Below are 17,860 nucleotides of genomic sequence, written 5' to 3'. Positions count from 1 at the left end.
TGAGGGTGGAGGATAACCCTCCAAACCCAGGGAGCACTCAGATCAAGGGCACAGACCCTAGTCCCAGTCTCAGTCCTCACTGAGCCATGAGGCACCCCTACTCCCAACTCTGACTCTTACTCCTTCTCATCCTTTCAGGAGCTTCCGCCCTCATCAGTTACCTTGTTTGATCATGTTACCCTTCTGCTTAAAGCTCCTCAAAGGCTTTCTCTCTGATTTATAATGAAATCCCTGAACCCTCACGTGGTCTCCAGGACCCTGCAGGATCTGGACCCTGCTGCCTCCCCTACCTCACCACCCCCTACCGTATGCCCACCCCCCCACCAGTTGAGCTGGCTCTCAGCTGTGCTCCCTCCCAGATGTGTCCCTCTCAAGGTCTTCTCATCGGATGAACTTCGCACCGCTGCCAGCCCACTGCCTGTCCTGCCAGCTCCTGTGTCATTTTCAAAATATTTAAATGTATTTATTTATTTTTAAATATCTCAGCTTAAATGTCACTCACTTCCTCAGAGCAGCCTTGTCCAGGTGCCCAGACTAGGTCAGGTCTGGCATGTAGACCTGTCTGTAAGTTTGTGCTGAGCAACATGCCTGCTGAAACCTGTCAGAGCCCTCTTAGTCCCTGAACGACTTCTCTGCAGCCGTTATCAAACTGGTGATTAAGTCTTTTATTATGTCATTGTTATTTGGGTATCTCTCTGTGCTGGGGGACTACATCTGTCCTCTTCTGTCCTGTTCCTCTGAAGTAGTGCTTTGCAGGTTGGAAGTTCTTGATTGTTGTCGGTTGAGTAAGTGTTTTTCACTCTCTTTCTAATAGCTGTTTCTCTGTAATATATGAATTTGTCCATCTTCAAGATGTGCCCATCACTCTCCTGGACTCTGTAGCCTCCTATAGATACTGCTCCATATCTCGTATACTTTATAACAAAGCGTATTGAAAGAAAAAAATCTTGCTAGCCTGACTTCACCGCTGATCTCCTCTGTAGTATTCTGAATAACCGTCGTCCTCAAGTTCCTTTAATTAGGCCGCTACTGGTGATCTCGTTGCCAAATCGAGCAAGCGTTTTCTGATTCTGTTTTTACCTTTGTGACACTGTGCATTATTCATCGTCTCCTTCTCACTTTCCCTCTCCCTCTTCTCCCCTCCTTCCCCCAGTTCCTTCCTGGCCTCCCTGCTGTGTCCCAGTATCATCCCTTTCCCCTCTACCCATTCTTTAAATGTTCGTTTTCTCCAGGATTCCTTTTTTGGCCTTCTCCGCTTTTCACGCTGCACTCCCTCTCATGGTATCATTCACACCCGCGCTCTCAGCTCCCACCTCCTACACCAATTGTGAGGATGTATCTGTCACTCCCAGAGCTCATCTGTTCTGTTGCCTACTCGATTCCTTCCCTCGTTTTGCCTTGTCACACATAGCAGTGCCAGGCAAGTGGCGTTCATCGAATGTTGACCAGGCTTTAGAGCTTGTTTTATCCTTAATTCCTGCAGACATGGAAACCGAGGCCCAGAGAAGTGTATAATGGCTTGCGCAGGATCAGAGAGCTAGTTTGGAGGAAAATATAAGCCTTCTGACACCTGGAATCTGAGATCAAACAAGCTGCTTATTTTATTCTCTCTACTTGTATTTTTTTCTGTGCATCTTTGGTTTCCAGAGCGGTAGGAACTGGCTACCAACAAAATTCTTCCTATTTAGAAATTTTCACTGTATTTCTGTACTTGCGAGAGGACATACTTAGATTTTTGATTCATTGTTAATCTTATCTGCACCACTGATAAAGAATACCTGGCACCATGCACTGTTTAATTTAGATTCAGTGAACAGCATAGCTGTTATTACTTACTGCCTAGTTTTAAAAGAAGTCATTTTCATGGATGCTAGAATAAAGGCAAAGTAATTGAATATGCCTAGCTGTTCTTGTAAGAAACCGTTTTCTAATTTTCTAGGGAAAATTAAAGATAAAAATCAGGGAAAAGAAGAAGCTGTAAAGAAAATTATCTTTTTTTCCTGTCTTTTCCCCCGCTAGGCATTTGCAGTTTGAGGCCTAAATTAAAATGACGACATCCATAGTTGGATGCATGTAATCCTGTTTTGTGCATATTGGCACTGTTTTATTTACATGTATTTCTTTGAACTAATTTGCTTATTTCTAGTTTAGATATTTGTACGTCCTCTTTGATGTCAGTTTTCCTTCTTTTAAACTTTTAGCACCCAGAGGCACTAACTTTGTTGGCTCCCACTGCTGAGGGTGTAGAACTGTGCCACCACGTGTCTTTGTCTGTGTGCTAAGTCGATCAGTCGTGTCTGACTCTTTGCAACCCCATGGACTGTAGCCCGTCAGGCTCCTCTGTCCATGGGATTCTTCAGGCAAGAATACTGGAGTGGGTTGCCATGCCCTCCTCCTGGAGATCTTCCCAACCCAGGGATCAAACCCTAGTCTTTTACGTCTCCTGCATTGGCAAGGCAGGTTCTTTACTGCTGGCTCCACCTGGGAAGACACTTAATGTACTCAGAGAACCTACCAACCCAGAATTTTCTAAATCACCCTTTTAAGGGTAAAGCTACTGTTAGGACTTAAGGGTGGGGCCAGGGCTGGGGTGGTGTCCAATAAAACTAGTTGAATGTGTGCTGTGTGCCAGGAACTTTTGCATGTATTTTCTCATTCAGGACTCATCATAAGCACTCAAGGTAGGAGTTATTCCAGTTTTACCTATTATGAAACTGAGGCAGAGTTGTTCAGTAACTTGTCAAGGAGCCAGTAAATGGCAGACTGAGGGTCCAGACCCAGGTCCAGGTCTGCCTCATGCCGAACCCTGTGCTTTTTCTACCAGCTAAACCATCTCAGGGCTTCTTCCCCCTCCTGTCCTGGTTAAACATTCAGGTCGTTTGGATAGCAAATTTCTTATTTGCAGACATAGTTTTTCTGATGGACACACAAACATACCTTTTGCATTAGATGAATTACTTTAGCCAGCTGCCCGATGATGTAGTAGACCTGAGTTCAGTTTCTCAGTGCATTTCAAGGGTTTCACTCTGTTGCTTTTTATTTGTTTGAACTTGCACGGTGCCTTAGGTGAAATACCATCTGTAAGAAGTCATATATATTTGACCTAGAAAACAGCCAAAACAATTCTATGATTTGAGTTTTGGGAGAAAGCAGTCTGGGCTTATTCTCAAGTTTCTGATGTGGAAAATGTCTAGTTACTTTCCTAAATGAGGTGAGAGGACATCTACTGAGAATGGAAATTTGAATGTCCTGAAGCTAAATTCTTTTGAAAATCTTTTGTAAGATTAGCAAAGTTAAAAGAAGAGAGAACTAATCTTTGAATATTTTATCACTGATTTTTTTCCCCAAAAGAAAAATTATTAAATAGATAAAATAAAAATTCTCATCTTCCAGCAGATTGAACTATTTTACGAGTTTATTTCTGGCTAGACTATGAAAATATTGTATCTTTTCACCCTCCTTCAATGTAAGAATAGTCCTCCTTATTTGTAAAAAGAAACTTTAGAGAGTTTTAAAAGTAATTTAGGGTTTCACATTCTTTGGAGTCTTCTTGGCCACTTGGTAGGGGAAGATAAAGGCCAAAATGCCCTGTATTTGGCTTAAGGTTTGTGAACCTTTATATATTACCTCTGAAAGGAGGATGTTTGGAGGATGGTGGCTGGTACATATAATTGATTGAATGGAATTGTCATTGTAAGAAGAACATGGTAAAATTTAATAATAGAAAACTTTCTTTGTCTTCTAGCCAGTGTCTCCTGGACATGATCCAAGCCTCTGCCTTTTTCAGTTTTGCTAAGATTGACCTCATTCACATTCTTGGCTACATTTTGGCTCTTTCTCTCTCTGTGTGTGTGCTTATATCTCTAATAGCCGTAACCCCAGTCCCACTCCACATCTCCAGTCACAGCCAGCATATCCCACCTTCCTGGTCAAAGATTTACATGTAGAGGATAGAATAGGTTTTAGATACAGGTATAGATTTGAAGGTGATGACTCCAGAACTTTTTTCTCTCAGTCTCTCATTTCTCTCCCTCCTAATTACTCCTTAACAAAACAGAGAGGCCCCACTCTCCCTTAGCTGAGTATTTAGTAATGATGTGTAATCACTTCTTGCTGACTTTTTTTTTTAAACTGCACTTGGACATTTTCTCCAGTTGGCTTTCATTTTAAAAATGACTAAAAAAGACAATTCACCCAGAGCTCTGTTGCAGGCAGGGTGGTGGTGGTAGTGGTATTTAATGCCTTCTTGAAAGTCATGTATGCTTTGGAGTGAGTCATAAAAGTTGTTTATCCCATGCTATTCATTTTATGAACAATAGGTTAGTTAGTTTTATACTTTTATTGCATCTGATAGGGGGACCACCTACAAATGAACAATGGACAAAGAACACTAAGAAAAGACCACAGACCTAGATTCTAGTCTAGCTGTATATCCTTATACAAGACATTTATCTTTTCATGTCTCAGTTTCTTGTTCTGTCATAAAGGTAACACCTTTCCTGTTTATTGAAGACGATTTGATGGCAGATTAAATGAATTGTCAGAAAATTTTGAAAATTTAGAATGATGGCCTTATTATATAAGAGGCATTTAATGAAGAGGGAAGTAAACTGATGAGCCATGAGATAAATATCAGTCCTAAATTTCAAGTATCTGAGGATCCCATCTTGATCCTCCCATCTGCCTGGGCATGCAGGAGCAGTGGTAAGGCCTTTTTCCTTCCTGGTTCATGGGAGATTGAATTTATAACTTTACACATCTGCCTGCTGCTCCAGGAATGCAGTTCTCTTTCACAGTTGAGGGTTTGAGAAGTCGTGTCTTCACCTCCCAGCTGTCTCTCTGTCATCTTTCAAGACCCAGCCCAAGAGCAACTTCTGTGAAGTCGTCCCAATCTCTTTAAAGCTGAATTTGGAACTTCTTTCTGAAAATGAATGCAATGTTGTGTTTAAGAGGGGGCTCCTGGAGCCAAGTCTCTGAGTTGAGTTCCTGATCCTAGCACTTACTAGGTATGGTTGTGCGCAAGTTGCTTAAACTTGCTGGGTCTCAGTATCTTCACCTATAACATAGGGAATGATGGTAATAGCAGCTGATAAAACTGCCTGAGCCTCTTCTAACAGAGTCTGATACATAGTAAGCCCTTGATGAGTGTTGTTGCTGCTGCTGCTGCTGCTAAGTCACTTCAGTCGTGTCCGACTCTGTGTGACCCCATAGACAGCAGCCCACCAGGCCCCGCCGTCCCTGGGATTCTCCAGGCAAGAACACTGGAGTGGGTTGCCGTTTCCTTCTCCAATGCACGAAAGTGAAAGTGAAGTCGCTCAGTTGTGTCCGACCCTCAGCGACCCCATGGACTACAGCCTTCCAGGTTCCTCCGTCCATGGGATTTTCCAGGCAAGAGTACTGGAGTGGGATGCCATTGCCTTCTCCTGTGTACTTATTCTTATTGAATATTATAATTATCTTTTATCACCATTATTTCCTTCATACTCACGTAGAACTTTGTACTTAATCTCTAGTGTCTTCCCTGTCACTTTTATTGTAATTATTTGTTTAGACCTGGAACTTCCTTTTTCTTTTTTTCTTTAATATTTATTTATTTGGCTGTGTGGGATCTTGGTTGCAGCACATGAAATCTTTGATCTTTAGTTGCGGCATGTGGGGTCTAGTTCCCTGACCAGGGATTAAACCTGCCCCCCTGCATTGGGAATGTGGAGTCTTAGCCACTGGACCACCAGGGAAGTCCCTAGACCTGGAACTTCTTGAAGACATGGATACTGTTTTATTCATCTTGCTTGACACTCTGTATCATCCATTCAGTGCTCAAAAATATTTTTTTTACAACATCTTCCAGATCCCCCAGCTGTTACCCCCTCTGACTGACTAGGTGTGACTTTGAGGCTGGGCTGCATGGCACATCCCTTTTTATTTCCTTTGGAGCAGAAAGAAATTATGGCTGGAGCTGTAATTCTTGCTGTCTGTCCAACAACACCCTATATACATCTGACTTGGTGGCCCTCCAGAATTTCTCAGACCCTGTGTTTATTTAGCACCTAATTGCTCAGGGTGCTGCCCAAGGTCATCTGTGAGAACTACTTAGCATTGCTCTGCTCTGTCTGGGAGATGAGAATCATAAGGGAACTGCCAAACATGGCCATACCCACACAGCGGAGGAAAACCAGTGAACCGCTAAGTGATTGCGTCCTTACGAGTTCAGGTCCTAGTTCTGCTATTAGAAAGCCCAGACCCAAACCACATGCCACTGCTCTGTCAACATTCCTTTCCCTCCCCAAGCAGAGAACACAATCCTTCCTTCTTCCACAGCCCACTTCGTGCTGTGGAGAATTAGTGATGCCTGTCTGCTTTGTCTCCTCTTTGAACACAGTTCCTCCCCCTAGACCCTACCTAGCCAGTAGGGTAGGCCTTCAGTAAATGTTTGTGGCTGTTGGAATTGTCAGTTACCGAGAGCCCATATTGAGTACTTTTAATCACAGATAAAAACTTTGCAAAGTAGATACTATTCTTCCCCACTTTGCAGACATGGAAATCAAGACTCATCAAGAGGTTAAGTGAAACTTGTCTAGAGTCAGATAGCCAGGAAGTGGTGAGGCTGTGCTGCAGGTGCAGCTGTGTCTAGCTCGTAGGTTCGGAACCACAGCGTGGTGCCGCCCCACCAGTGTAAACATACGCTCCCCTCGAACAGCTAACTGACTTGTGGGACGATTCCTCCTATCACCACTGACCTTGAAGAGGCTGGATTGGCTGGCAGGCGCACACCCGCTCCTTTCAGGCCCTCTGTCGGTCTGCTTGGAGAAGAATTGTGGGCTGCCCATGCCAAGCCACTTGCATTGATCCCAGGTGGCAACAGAGAAGTTGGGAACATATTGTTTCCTTTCTCTCCAACCCCTGACACCCATCTTTCCATACGTCTAGTGTTGTCTCAAGACTGTGGTGGTGCTGAAGCATCCAGATAGTCTCGGGTCACTGTCTCATCAGGCTTGGTGCCTTCGTGCCTCTAGACCCCAGGAAGTGGCTGCTCTTCTGAGCGTTCATGTTGGTGGAGAAATACTAATATGTTACCCTAGTAGGAGGGGAAGGCTAATCCTCCCTATATTTGTTCAGTACTCAGAAAACTTGAACAACAGGTTTAACTTAGCTTTGTGCCATTGTAATGTAAATTTTATACAGGTATAGTTATGGCACTCCTTTTTGCTCCGTATGCCAGATGGCCAAAAATCTGTTGTAAGAATGCCTGTGATGTGACTTAGTGTCTGTGAGTTCCCCGGGCTCCATGCTCTCCCTCGAGGCCATGTTGCCCAGACAGCCTTCTCCTCACATTGTCAGTGGAACCGCCCAGCACGCTCCAGAGTTCTTCTGTGCAGCCATTGGCAAACTTCCTGATCTTTAAGACTCTTAGAAGGCACTTGTTAGAAAAGCAGGTATCTGGGTCTTAATCCAGACTTAGTGAATCAGAATCTTCAAGGGAAGGGCCTGGGAATTTGTATTTTTACATGTTCCTTGGGTGATTCTTAAAAACTGGAAATGTTTAGCAAGCGTTGCTTCAGTGCACCAGAAGTGCTTAGCAGCAGGTGGTGAGAGTGATAAGAGCACAGACTGGAGGAGGCAATGACAGCAGGGCGGATAACAAATTCAGTTATGTGGGATAACTGAATTCCTTCTGTCTGGTCTTGCTCTCTGGCTATGGGATACATCACTTTCTGGTAGAGTTCCTTCTGCTTCAGTGCCCAGTGATTTATGTATTATTTATTCCTCTCTTGCTTCTCTGGCCAGCTTTAAGGTCTAGCTGTCAGGTTTCAGTAAACTTTTTGGTTCACTAAATTTCTCTCCCTGGGCATTTCAGCTCCTCCTAAATGTAAAGACCTCTTTTTTTCCCACTCCCAGTTTCCACCCAAGCATGTGTGTCTCTGATTTATTATTCCCTGGGTGCTTTCATTTTACCAGTTCATTCAGTCACTCATTCAACAAGTGTCTATTGTGCCAGGCTGTGGGCAGGCTGTAGAGATGAACAAGACACAGTCCCTGCCCTCAAGTGCACCGTCTCGTAGGAACACAGATGTGTAAACAAGGTACCAGTGATGTGCTTAGTGCTATCACGGAAGTGTGTGCAGAGCTGAAGGGGGCACCAGGAGGAAGTGGCTAACAAATGGTGGCAAGTGTGACTTTTGAGCAGGTCTTGTACCCAGAGAAGAGGAAGGGGGCATTTGTGAGTGCTATTACCGGAGTCCTCACTTCTCTCTGCAGTGTGTCTTCTCCCAGGGCTCTTCAGTGTCTTTTCTTGTTTATGGAACAAATGGAGCTAATTGGCATGGCTGAATTAGACTCTCTTGATTGACTTTTTTCACAACTCAAGATGGTTGGTAGTTGATTAATGTCCAAGATACCAAGTCTGTCAGTTACTGACAGTGAATGGTTGGCAGTCAAAGCACTGAAGAAAGCTTTTAAAGGCTTTTTACTTTATCAGATGTGTTCTGAGGCAGCAGAAGAGGTCTTTGTGCCCTTAAGGGAGTGCGTGTGCGAATCAGTGAGTGAGTGAGTGAGTAAGAGAGAGAGAGAGAGAGAGAGAGTGTGTGTGTGTGTGTAGTGGAGATTGGAGAGCTTGAGAGTGTGGAACAGGACAGGAGAATGCTTGTTTCTTTTTCAATGAAAGACATTATTTCCTGCTTCTTAGGAAGGTTTCCTTGGTAGGCTCCCACATCCCTGCTAGTTTTGTGTATTGTTAGAGATGACCTAAACTCTTGGTTTTTATTCACAAAAATGCACGGTGGGTTTCTCTAATTTCACTAGGAAAGCAGAGATGAAGGGCCATTGTGATTAAATTTGTACAGTCTAGTAAGTAGTCATGATTGCAGTTTAAAAATCTTTATCATTTCTTGAAATAATGGATGCTCATTGTAGAAAAATTATAAAAGACAGGCAAGCAAAACTGACAAAAAGCTGAAACTTGTAATAATCTTACAAGTATTAGCTAACCATTGTTAACATTTTGGCATTTAAAATTTAGATTTTCTTTTTGTGTGTATACCTGTATGTATAAAAATATTTTTAGTCCCAAAATTGAATATGCTGCATAAACTGTCTAGTATAGTTCCTTTTTTTCTGTTATATAATGTGACCATTTTATCATATTAACAAATATATACCTACAGAACCATTCATTATTATTTTTTTTTAAAGAAGCTGAACAGGCTCTTTTTTCTTTCCAAAATGTGTGTGTTTGTTTATTGACTGTACTGGGTCTCTATGGCTGCACGTAGGCTTTCTCTAGTTGTGGTGGTCGGGCTTCCCATTGTGGTGCTCTGTTGCAGAGCGTGGATTCTAGGCCCACGGACTCAGTAGTTGTGGTACATGGGCTTAGTTGCTCCAAGTCTTGTGGAGTCTTCCTGGACCAGGATTGAACCCGTGTTTAATCATTGTCAGTTGTCCCCTCGAGGGTAGAGCCATTCCGATTTGAAAGCCACTGACACAGATGGTCTATAACATAAGTGTCTAGAGTCCTTCCAGTGTTTCCATTCAAAGAATAACTCAGGGAATATTCTTATGTTGATTTTTGTACACCTCTGTGAATTTTATCATTGGATAAATTCCTAGAAGTGCAGTTGATGAATCTGAATTTTGATAGAAATCACGTTTCTCCAGAGATTGTATTATTTTTCATCTATATCCTTATAGTTCCAAATCTGTCTCTCTTTCCAAAGTTCTAGATTCATATAGCCAACTGTTGATTGGACATTTTCTCTTGTGTGTCTGATAGACTTTTCCTAATGAGCTCAACGCTTATCTTCTTCAACCCAGTTCTTGGGGTATATCTCTGTCAGAGAATATCATGACCATCTGCCTGGTTGCTCAAGCCAGAAACCTCCATCCTACACTGAATCAGTCATCAAATCCTACTCAGTTTTCCTCCCTAGTGTCTCTCTTAATCCAGTCACTTCTTTTCCTCCCTTCTACCTCTATCTTTGATTTAAGCTACTAGTATCTTGCCCAGATCACTATAGTAGCAGCAGGGCAAGCACTTCTCTCTCTGGCTTTTACCCTTGGTTCCACATTCCTCAGAAAAAGTGAACTTGCTGCACTCTATGATCTGCGAGTGTTACTCCTCTGTTTAAGCTGTTCAGTGACCCCTGCTTCATCTCCCCCACCTGCTCCATCAGTCAAATGCTGAGACCGACATATCTGACGTTCATCACCCATGAGTTCAAATCTCTGTATCCATCAGTATGGGCTTCCTCCCCCACCATCACATATATTTATTCACTGGATATATTTATTCCTCCAGCTTTGAATTACTGTCCCTTGAATGTCCCTTTGTTCTCCTGCTGATTTCCTTGTCCTTTTAACCCTGCTCCCTGCCCATCCATTTTCTACCCTTTCTTTAGGACAAAGCAGGTTTCTTGAAGTCTTCAGCGCCATAGTTTGTCCTCTGTTAATCGGTTTTATCCTTACTGCATTTATCATGTATGTACTTTTTTGTGTGCTTCACATTTACTTTTCCATTTAACCTTGTGAAAAAGACATACACATATTCAAAAATACAAACCAGTGAAGCAAGTGGAGAGATGTGGGAATTCCAGCTCTGGGTTCCAGCACAGGTCCTAGGGTGCAGAAGGGCCTTTTCAGAAATCCCATCCCGGTGCCTGAACCTTGATTTCTCCCCTTAACTAGACTTGTGATTTTATGCGGTTCTGTATAGCTGTGTAATTGAATACCTCCCAAGTCAACTGCATTCATTTGGTCAGAGTGAAACCTTGGAGAGAAAGAAGATCGTTTGTCTGCTAGCCTTGGCACATTCCATTTTAGTATATGTTAAATGCCATGGAAACGGGGGGTGCCTAGGAACTTGGGGATCTCTGACATGGAATGTAGCATGTTGTGCTGCTAGATTGGTGTAGGGAGGGACCAGCCCTGCAATTTTCCATAAGAAGTCAGCTCCAAGCCTGTGGGAAATCACACATAGCAAAATCCTTGGCAAAGAACCATACATTTTTCCCCCTACTCTCTATGTGGTAATTCTGTAACACTCTGTAATTAATTTTATTTTTACAGTGAACAACCACAGAGTAAGAATAATAAGTAACCTATTTCTGTTCTTGCTATTTTAGGGGACATCACACAGAAGGGATATGAAAAGAAAAGGTCAAAACTCCTGTCTCCTTACATCCCGCAGACACAAGGTAGGTAATGAGAAGTGGTTTTAAACCTTCTCAGTATTTTCACACTAATGAATGCTATCTTACTGGAGATCTGTCTTTTTTGTTGGCTCCTGTTTTTTCCCTCTCTTCCTCACCAGGGAAGGGAAGGAAAAAAAAAAGGAAAGAAAGGAGGAAATGAATCTTAATTGAGCATCTGCTGTGTGGTAGGCACTTTAAAAATACCCAAGGTCATCAAATCCTTCATACAGAGCTTGGGTGGTGGTCAGTGTGTCTGTGTGCCACTGACATGATTCAGTGGCAGAAGATTCTAGGTCATAGAAAGACTGCATCTGATGCTCGAGTATGAACCGTGATGGGCGGAAGCAAGGGAGGCAAAGATAAGAAGGAGGGACAGATTCAGTATTGCAGAACAAACCAAAGACTGCAGTACCTGGGGATTTGGGGATAAGAACCCTAAATAAACCTTTTTGCAGCCTGACTTGTGCAGAAAGACTGGCATGTTCTTTATATATCAGAAAGTCCTGAGTCACTTTTGTGCTTATTTCCAGATGGGTTGCTGGAACCTTTGCCTCTAGGCAAGGCTGTCTGTTTCTAAGTCATCATATTTTTGAAGTTACTCAGCATCCAGGATTTCCTCTGATGGCCTGTTTCTACTTTAATCACTTTTACTATGAGGAATTTTTTCTTTATTTCTCATTTCCCCTCTGCAGTCAGAGTCCGTTTCCACACGACTGTTTTATTTGTGGAACTAATAATCATTGCTTTTATTTCTGGATTATAAATCCCTTGAGGACTTTGGAGCCCCCATGGTTCTAATGTTAAGCCTTGCACAAGGTATATAGTTTGTAAATATTTGTTGAATGAATAATGGAATAAATAAATGAATAATGGTGGTATACCAATAGATTTCACCAAAGTCATTGTTTTATTTCCTGCACTATTTTTGGAAATTCCTCCCTGTAAAAACTAGTAGGTCAATGCCTAGATAGCCAGTTTAAAGTATCTTAATGAACAGATGGATGTAGAAAGAGGTAGAAATCAGGCCAGCGACAGCTAATGAAACACCAGCTTTTGCTGAGCAAGGCATGTCACAGAAGGGGAGTCCTCTGATTGGCTGCTTAATTATGGATCTGGCCCATGCCTCTGTAGGCCCAGAGATTTACTGTAGTCACTTTGTGCAAAAGCAATCAGATCCTGAGAAAATAACTCAGTAAGGAATGTAACTATAAAAAGGACCATGCTCCGTCTGCTCTCTGTAATCAGGTTATATAGAAACTAAATCATATTCAAAAACCAGTTTATCAATTTATTATGAGAAACCACTGAGACACACTCTAGTCTGTGTGGTCAGCACATTCTTGCCCCGCGGGCAGGTCTACATGGGGAGCTTGATCACATATAGAAGGTTGCTTAGTGAGCGTGGATTTGATGAATCAGACGTTTAATTAAAGCAGGCCAAGGGAGTGTGACATGGCATCTCACAGTAGGGATGGTTGTGCACGAGATCTCATGGGGGAAATAGAAGTCATTTGATGGCAGCTCTTTCAGCTTCCTGCTATCAGAACTTCAAACTCACCATATTAGTGCCCATCATGTTTATGACCTCCTGCCTTCTGGTTGAAAACGTGGCCTCTCCATCCTAGCTAAGGGCAGTCCTTCCACCAGTGCTCAGGCTCCCACCCCCTCCTCCCTTTTCAGAAACCTTATCCTATCACCCAGTGACACCAAGCAGAGGCCAGTGGGAGTGAGCCACTCTGGTGCAGGCAGTGAGGGGTGCAGTATCTGTAGAAATTTGAAAAGTGGTAATAAAGCCAACAAAAAGTTGGTCTGCCTTTTCTTATCACCATGGATAGCAATTCTAAATGCTGTAAGTAGTAAAAATCTGCTCCCACTGAGGCGGACAGCTGCATTGCCCCCTTGGCGTGCTGCTGCTGTCAGCTCCCCTGATGCTCCTGTGCAGGCACCCTCTCCCTCTGAGCCAGATTCTTATCCCAGCAGATCAGTATGCTCATTACTCTTCTCTTTAAAAAAATTGCTTAGTCTACCACTCCCACCTTTACCCTATCTCTCCTTTATGATGAGACTGCTGAGAACTGTCTCTGCTTATTATCCCTGTTTTCTCAGCACCTGTTCACTTCTCAGCCTGTCCCAGTCCCTTGCCAGTCTATCTCTTGAAACACTTCTTTAGAAATACTCTCCGCATTTTCTCACTCCCCTCTTCTTGTTGCTCCTAGTCATCTCTTTGCAGGCTCCTCCTCTTCTGTTAAATCTTGGAATTCTCAAGGCAAAGCCTCAAGCCCTCTTGACATCTCACTCTACAGCAGTGGTTCACAAATTTTAGCCTGCATTGGGATCACTGGAGAACTTGTATATACAGATTGCAGGACCCTGTCGTTCTCAGTGTTTCTGATTCAGCTGGTCCAGGCTGAGGTTTGAGACTTTGCATTTGTGTTGGGTTCCCAGATGATGCTGCAGTTGCTGGTATGGAGAAACAGTGCTCTGTCTCTCTAGAGCTTTTCAGCCATCCCTGTGGCTTTAATTATCATTTATAGATAACTCTTAAATATGTATCTTCAACTCAGATCTCTCCTGAACTCCTGATCATAGTTCCAGCTGCATATTTAACAACTCCATTTATATATCTTAAAGGAACCTTCATTTCAACCTATCCAAACATATCCATTAAATGTTACGTATGACTTATGCTCACACCACCTGTACCAGCAGCACCTTCCCCTCCCTACATGTGTACATTCACACAAAATTATTAATACATTATACAGCATCTCCCAGACTTCTGGTTTCCACTTCTGAGTGAATAGAACTCCCATTCGTAAGCCCAACAACTAGGCTTAAAAGTCATCTCAGCAGTCTCTTCATTCCCCATCTCTTGCCTGTTACCAAGTTACATTTTCTGCTTCTTCATGAGTTAGTTTTTATAAGTTTAATTTTTCTAGGAGTTTGTTTTGTATAAGTTTTCAAATTTATTGTTAATGACAGTATTCTCTTTATTTTTAAAGCCTTTGCTTTGTTTGTGTATAACTCTTTATCTCTTCTATTTTTTCTCTTGATCAGTCTTCCCAGAGGTTTGTCATTTCAAAGAACAAGCTTTTAATTTTGTTGATCTTTTTAGTGTGTCTTTATTTTCTCATTTATCATTTTCAGCTTCTGTATGTTTTTCTTCCTTACACTCCTTTTCTAAGTTTCCTGAGTCAGATGCTTAGGTTTTCAGTTTTCTTTACAAAGGTGAGTGTTTCTCCATTTGACTGTGGTCGGAGAACATGCCTGTTCAAAATCAAGTCACAATTAGAACTTTAATTCTCCTCTCAAACAACATGAGGACTTTAAGAACAAATGCATTTTTAGTACCTGCTTGTCTATATACCCCTCAATTATTAGTTATTATTGTTCTGTGTAGTTAATAGTAGTTAATATCTGTTTCTTTGTTCACTATTCCTTTGCATATATGACTCTTTCCTCTCAGTTCAATTTCCTTCTTCCTGAAGTTCATCTTGCAATAGTTACATATTTTAATCAGAGTTTCTTAGTGGTAAAAAGTTCTCTCAATTAGCGTTTATCACTTTTCCCACCTTTGTTCTTAAACCTATTAATCTTTCCCAGAAATGGATTGTTTGTAGGGCTGGTTATATTATACAGGTTCTGTAGCAAAAGAAAAGATTACCCTTCGACATTTTTACCTCCTTTATCTTTGTAGATTTTGAAGGAGGTATTTAGTTGTTTTTTTTTTTAATGATGTTGGATTTAAATGAAGATTTTATGCCTGCATGCATGCATGCGTTCTCAGTTATGTCCAACTCTCTACAACTCTATGCACTGTAGCCTACTGTGCTTCTCTGTCCATGGGATTCTCCCAGCAAGAATACTAGAGTGGGTAGCCATTTGCTACCCCAGGAGATCTTCCCGAGTCAGGGATCGAACCTGAGTCTCCTGCATTGCATGTAGATGCTTTACCACTGAGCCTCTGGGAAGCCCAGATTTTAAGCTTACTGAATAGAATTAAATGAAATGAAAGTCAGTTTAACACTTTTAGTAGGAGTTTGCTACTTCTTACTTCTAGAGGGATTGAATCTCTTTCAAACACTGTCATCTTGTTGGATTTCATTGTTTTCCAGTTGTGAGGTGCTCCATTGAGGGTGGCTCCTTGAGTATAGTGTATAAAAGTAACATTCTCCACTAATCTCTCTTGAAAGAAAAAATTAATACTGCTTGCAGCATTGTGCTACTAGAACAATTAGGTGCACATGCTTATCTAAAAATTTAGTGAGTGATTTTCTGTACAGAATTGATCTGGAGTTATCTTGGGGTGCATATTTATGTATATTTTAGATTTTTTTTTTCAAATGTTACATAAATCTTTAAAATAGGACTTCAGAAAAAAAAAAAAAAAAACAGTCTAACAGGAAAAATGGGGAAATAGGGACGAGAACACAAGGTTGAAGAAAATACTTAGTGGACATTGAGTAAGGACAGTTGGGGTGATAAACATAGCTGAATTCACTATCACCACAGGGGCTAGATTTTAAACTTACTGTATGACAAAAATCTGATGTGTCAAAACTACCCTTGAAAGTCACTTAAACCCGCCAGCATTGGAACTGATTGTTGTTTCTTTACACCAAACCCAAATTTTATCTGATATTTAAGGGCCAGGCTGTGTGAAATTCATATCTTGATAAAGATTAAATCCATATCCAGGGCCTCAGGATGCTCTCCCTGTGAGAGACAAAGGAGAAATGAGGATGTGGCAGGTACATATCTCCTTGTTCTTTTTAAAAATTATTTCTTTATTTTTGGCTGTGCCGGGTCTTGGTTGCTGCAGGGGCTTTTCTCAGGTTGCAGAGAGCAGGAGCTGCTCTCTGGTTGTGGTGTGCGGGTTTTTCTCATTGTTACGGTTTCTCTTGCTGCACCTTCTGGACTCTAGGGTGCCTGGGCTTTAATAGTTGTGGCTCATGGACTCAGCTGCCCAACAGCATGTGAAATCTTCCATTCCAGGGATTCAGTCCATGTCCCCTGCAGTGGCAGGCAGGTTCTTAACCATTGGACCACCAGGAAAGTCCTATGTCTACTTATTCTGAGCCATATGCTCTTCAAAAGGAGTAACCCATAGAACATCTTTCAGTCACTGGAAGCTACGAGAGTCTAGATATAAAGCTTCCCACATGCCTTAGTTAGCAGCTTCGCAGAGAGAAGAGGCCAGAAATTAGCTGTCTTTTGGCATGGCCCAAAGAATTGAATTTTCAGACCACATATGCTCTCACTCCTCTGTAAATTAGTCACTCTTGGCTGTTCTTGGAGTTAGAGGAAAATGAAAGGTTCTGCGTAGTGAGATAGCATCCCAGTCTGATCTTGTAGTCTAATCTTGAACATACTTTGGATACAAGTAGCTGATTATTTCCAAGTGGTTTTAATAGAAAAGAGTTTATAATATTTCGATATGGGTTTGCTGACAGAACCTCAGGTCAGCATGTGTTTACTAAGTGCTTTCTGTGTTCCAAGTACTGTTGAGACAACCAACTAGCATTGGACAAGACAGCCTGAGATCCCCTGGCTTGCTCTCTTGTCTGCTAGTGGTTTGCTCAACTAGGACTATCACTAAGACAGCTTCCTTGACCAGCTCTATCACAAACAGTCCACACTCCCATGATCTGAGTTGCATTTTTTTTTTTTTCTTGAGTTGCATTTTTAAGAATCTCTCTCTGACTACCCAATAGATTATGATTTGTTCATGTGTATTTTTCCCACATAGGACTCGTAAGGTCTTTAAAATCAGGAACATTTTCTTTTATTTTTATTTTTAATTCTTTACATCCCCAGTTTGTGGCATGAGTATCCGGCACATAGTAGATGGAACTAAACAGAAGGAATATTTAGAATTTAGAAATATTTCCTTGCATAAACATCTGTCAGCTTCCCAGGTGGCGCAGTGGTAAAGAATCCACCTGCCAGTGTAGAAGACGTGGGTTCTATCCCCGGGTCAGGAAGATCCCCTTGGAGAAGGCAGTGGCAATCCACTGCAGTATTCTTGCCTGGGAAATCCCACGGACAGAGGAGCCTGGTGGGCTACAGTCCATGGCGTTGCAGAGTCGGACATGACTGAGTGACTGACCACATAAACATCTGTGAAGATGAAAGTGTCAGGTAGTGAAAGAAGCAGACTACTCTCCGGATTGGAGAATTACTGACCCTGGCAACTTGTCTCCACCTTCAGTAGATCTTTTCGTTTAGGTCTGCTAAATCTCAAGAGATTGTACAGAGCATATTGATTTTCATTGGAGATTTAGCATTCCTCTTCATTTTTTTACTTTTAAAATGAAATTAATGAATCTGTTTTAAATAATCAAATACTACTGTGAGGTTTGTAACAACAACAAAAATAAGCAGTATCCTCTTCTTCCCCAGAGACCACGTCTTTCAACTGTTTTAACCGTTTCTTCTGGTGTTTATCTCTCTATTTCTGTGTAACATTTTACCAGTACATCTTGACTTTTTTTTCCCCCAACATGAGACATTATTTATTCATTTCCTACTATAAAAAATTAGAATTTTTTCTTCTTATTCATTCCTCCCCAACCCCCTGGATACCACACACTCCTTTTCCCTTTATCCTTGCTTCTCATCTCCCATCTCATACTCATTGTGCACTGCATTTTCAGTGTATTACTTTTGTTATTGCT

General features: G+C 41.9%; 1 protein-coding gene across 3 annotated transcripts in view; it reads left to right on the top strand.

Annotated features, from left to right (window-relative positions):
• DIP2B (disco interacting protein 2 homolog B) overlaps window positions 1-17,860 on the top strand; it is a 229,478-nt gene that overhangs the window by 99,416 nt on the left and 112,202 nt on the right. For all 3 annotated transcript variants that reach the window (NM_001192309.1, XM_005206290.5, XM_005206289.5), the window contains exon 2: window positions 11,115-11,186. In NM_001192309.1, the coding sequence (NP_001179238.1) occupies window positions 11,115-11,186 (72 nt within the window). The remainder of the gene's footprint in view (window positions 1-11,114; window positions 11,187-17,860) is intronic.

The sequence above is a fragment of the Bos taurus genome, chromosome 5 (genome assembly GCF_002263795.3).
Source record: "Bos taurus isolate L1 Dominette 01449 registration number 42190680 breed Hereford chromosome 5, ARS-UCD2.0, whole genome shotgun sequence".
Taxonomy (NCBI): Eukaryota; Metazoa; Chordata; class Mammalia; order Artiodactyla; family Bovidae; genus Bos; species Bos taurus.
Note: the sequence above shows the minus strand (reverse complement) of the source record. Positions and strands in the feature narration are given on the sequence as shown.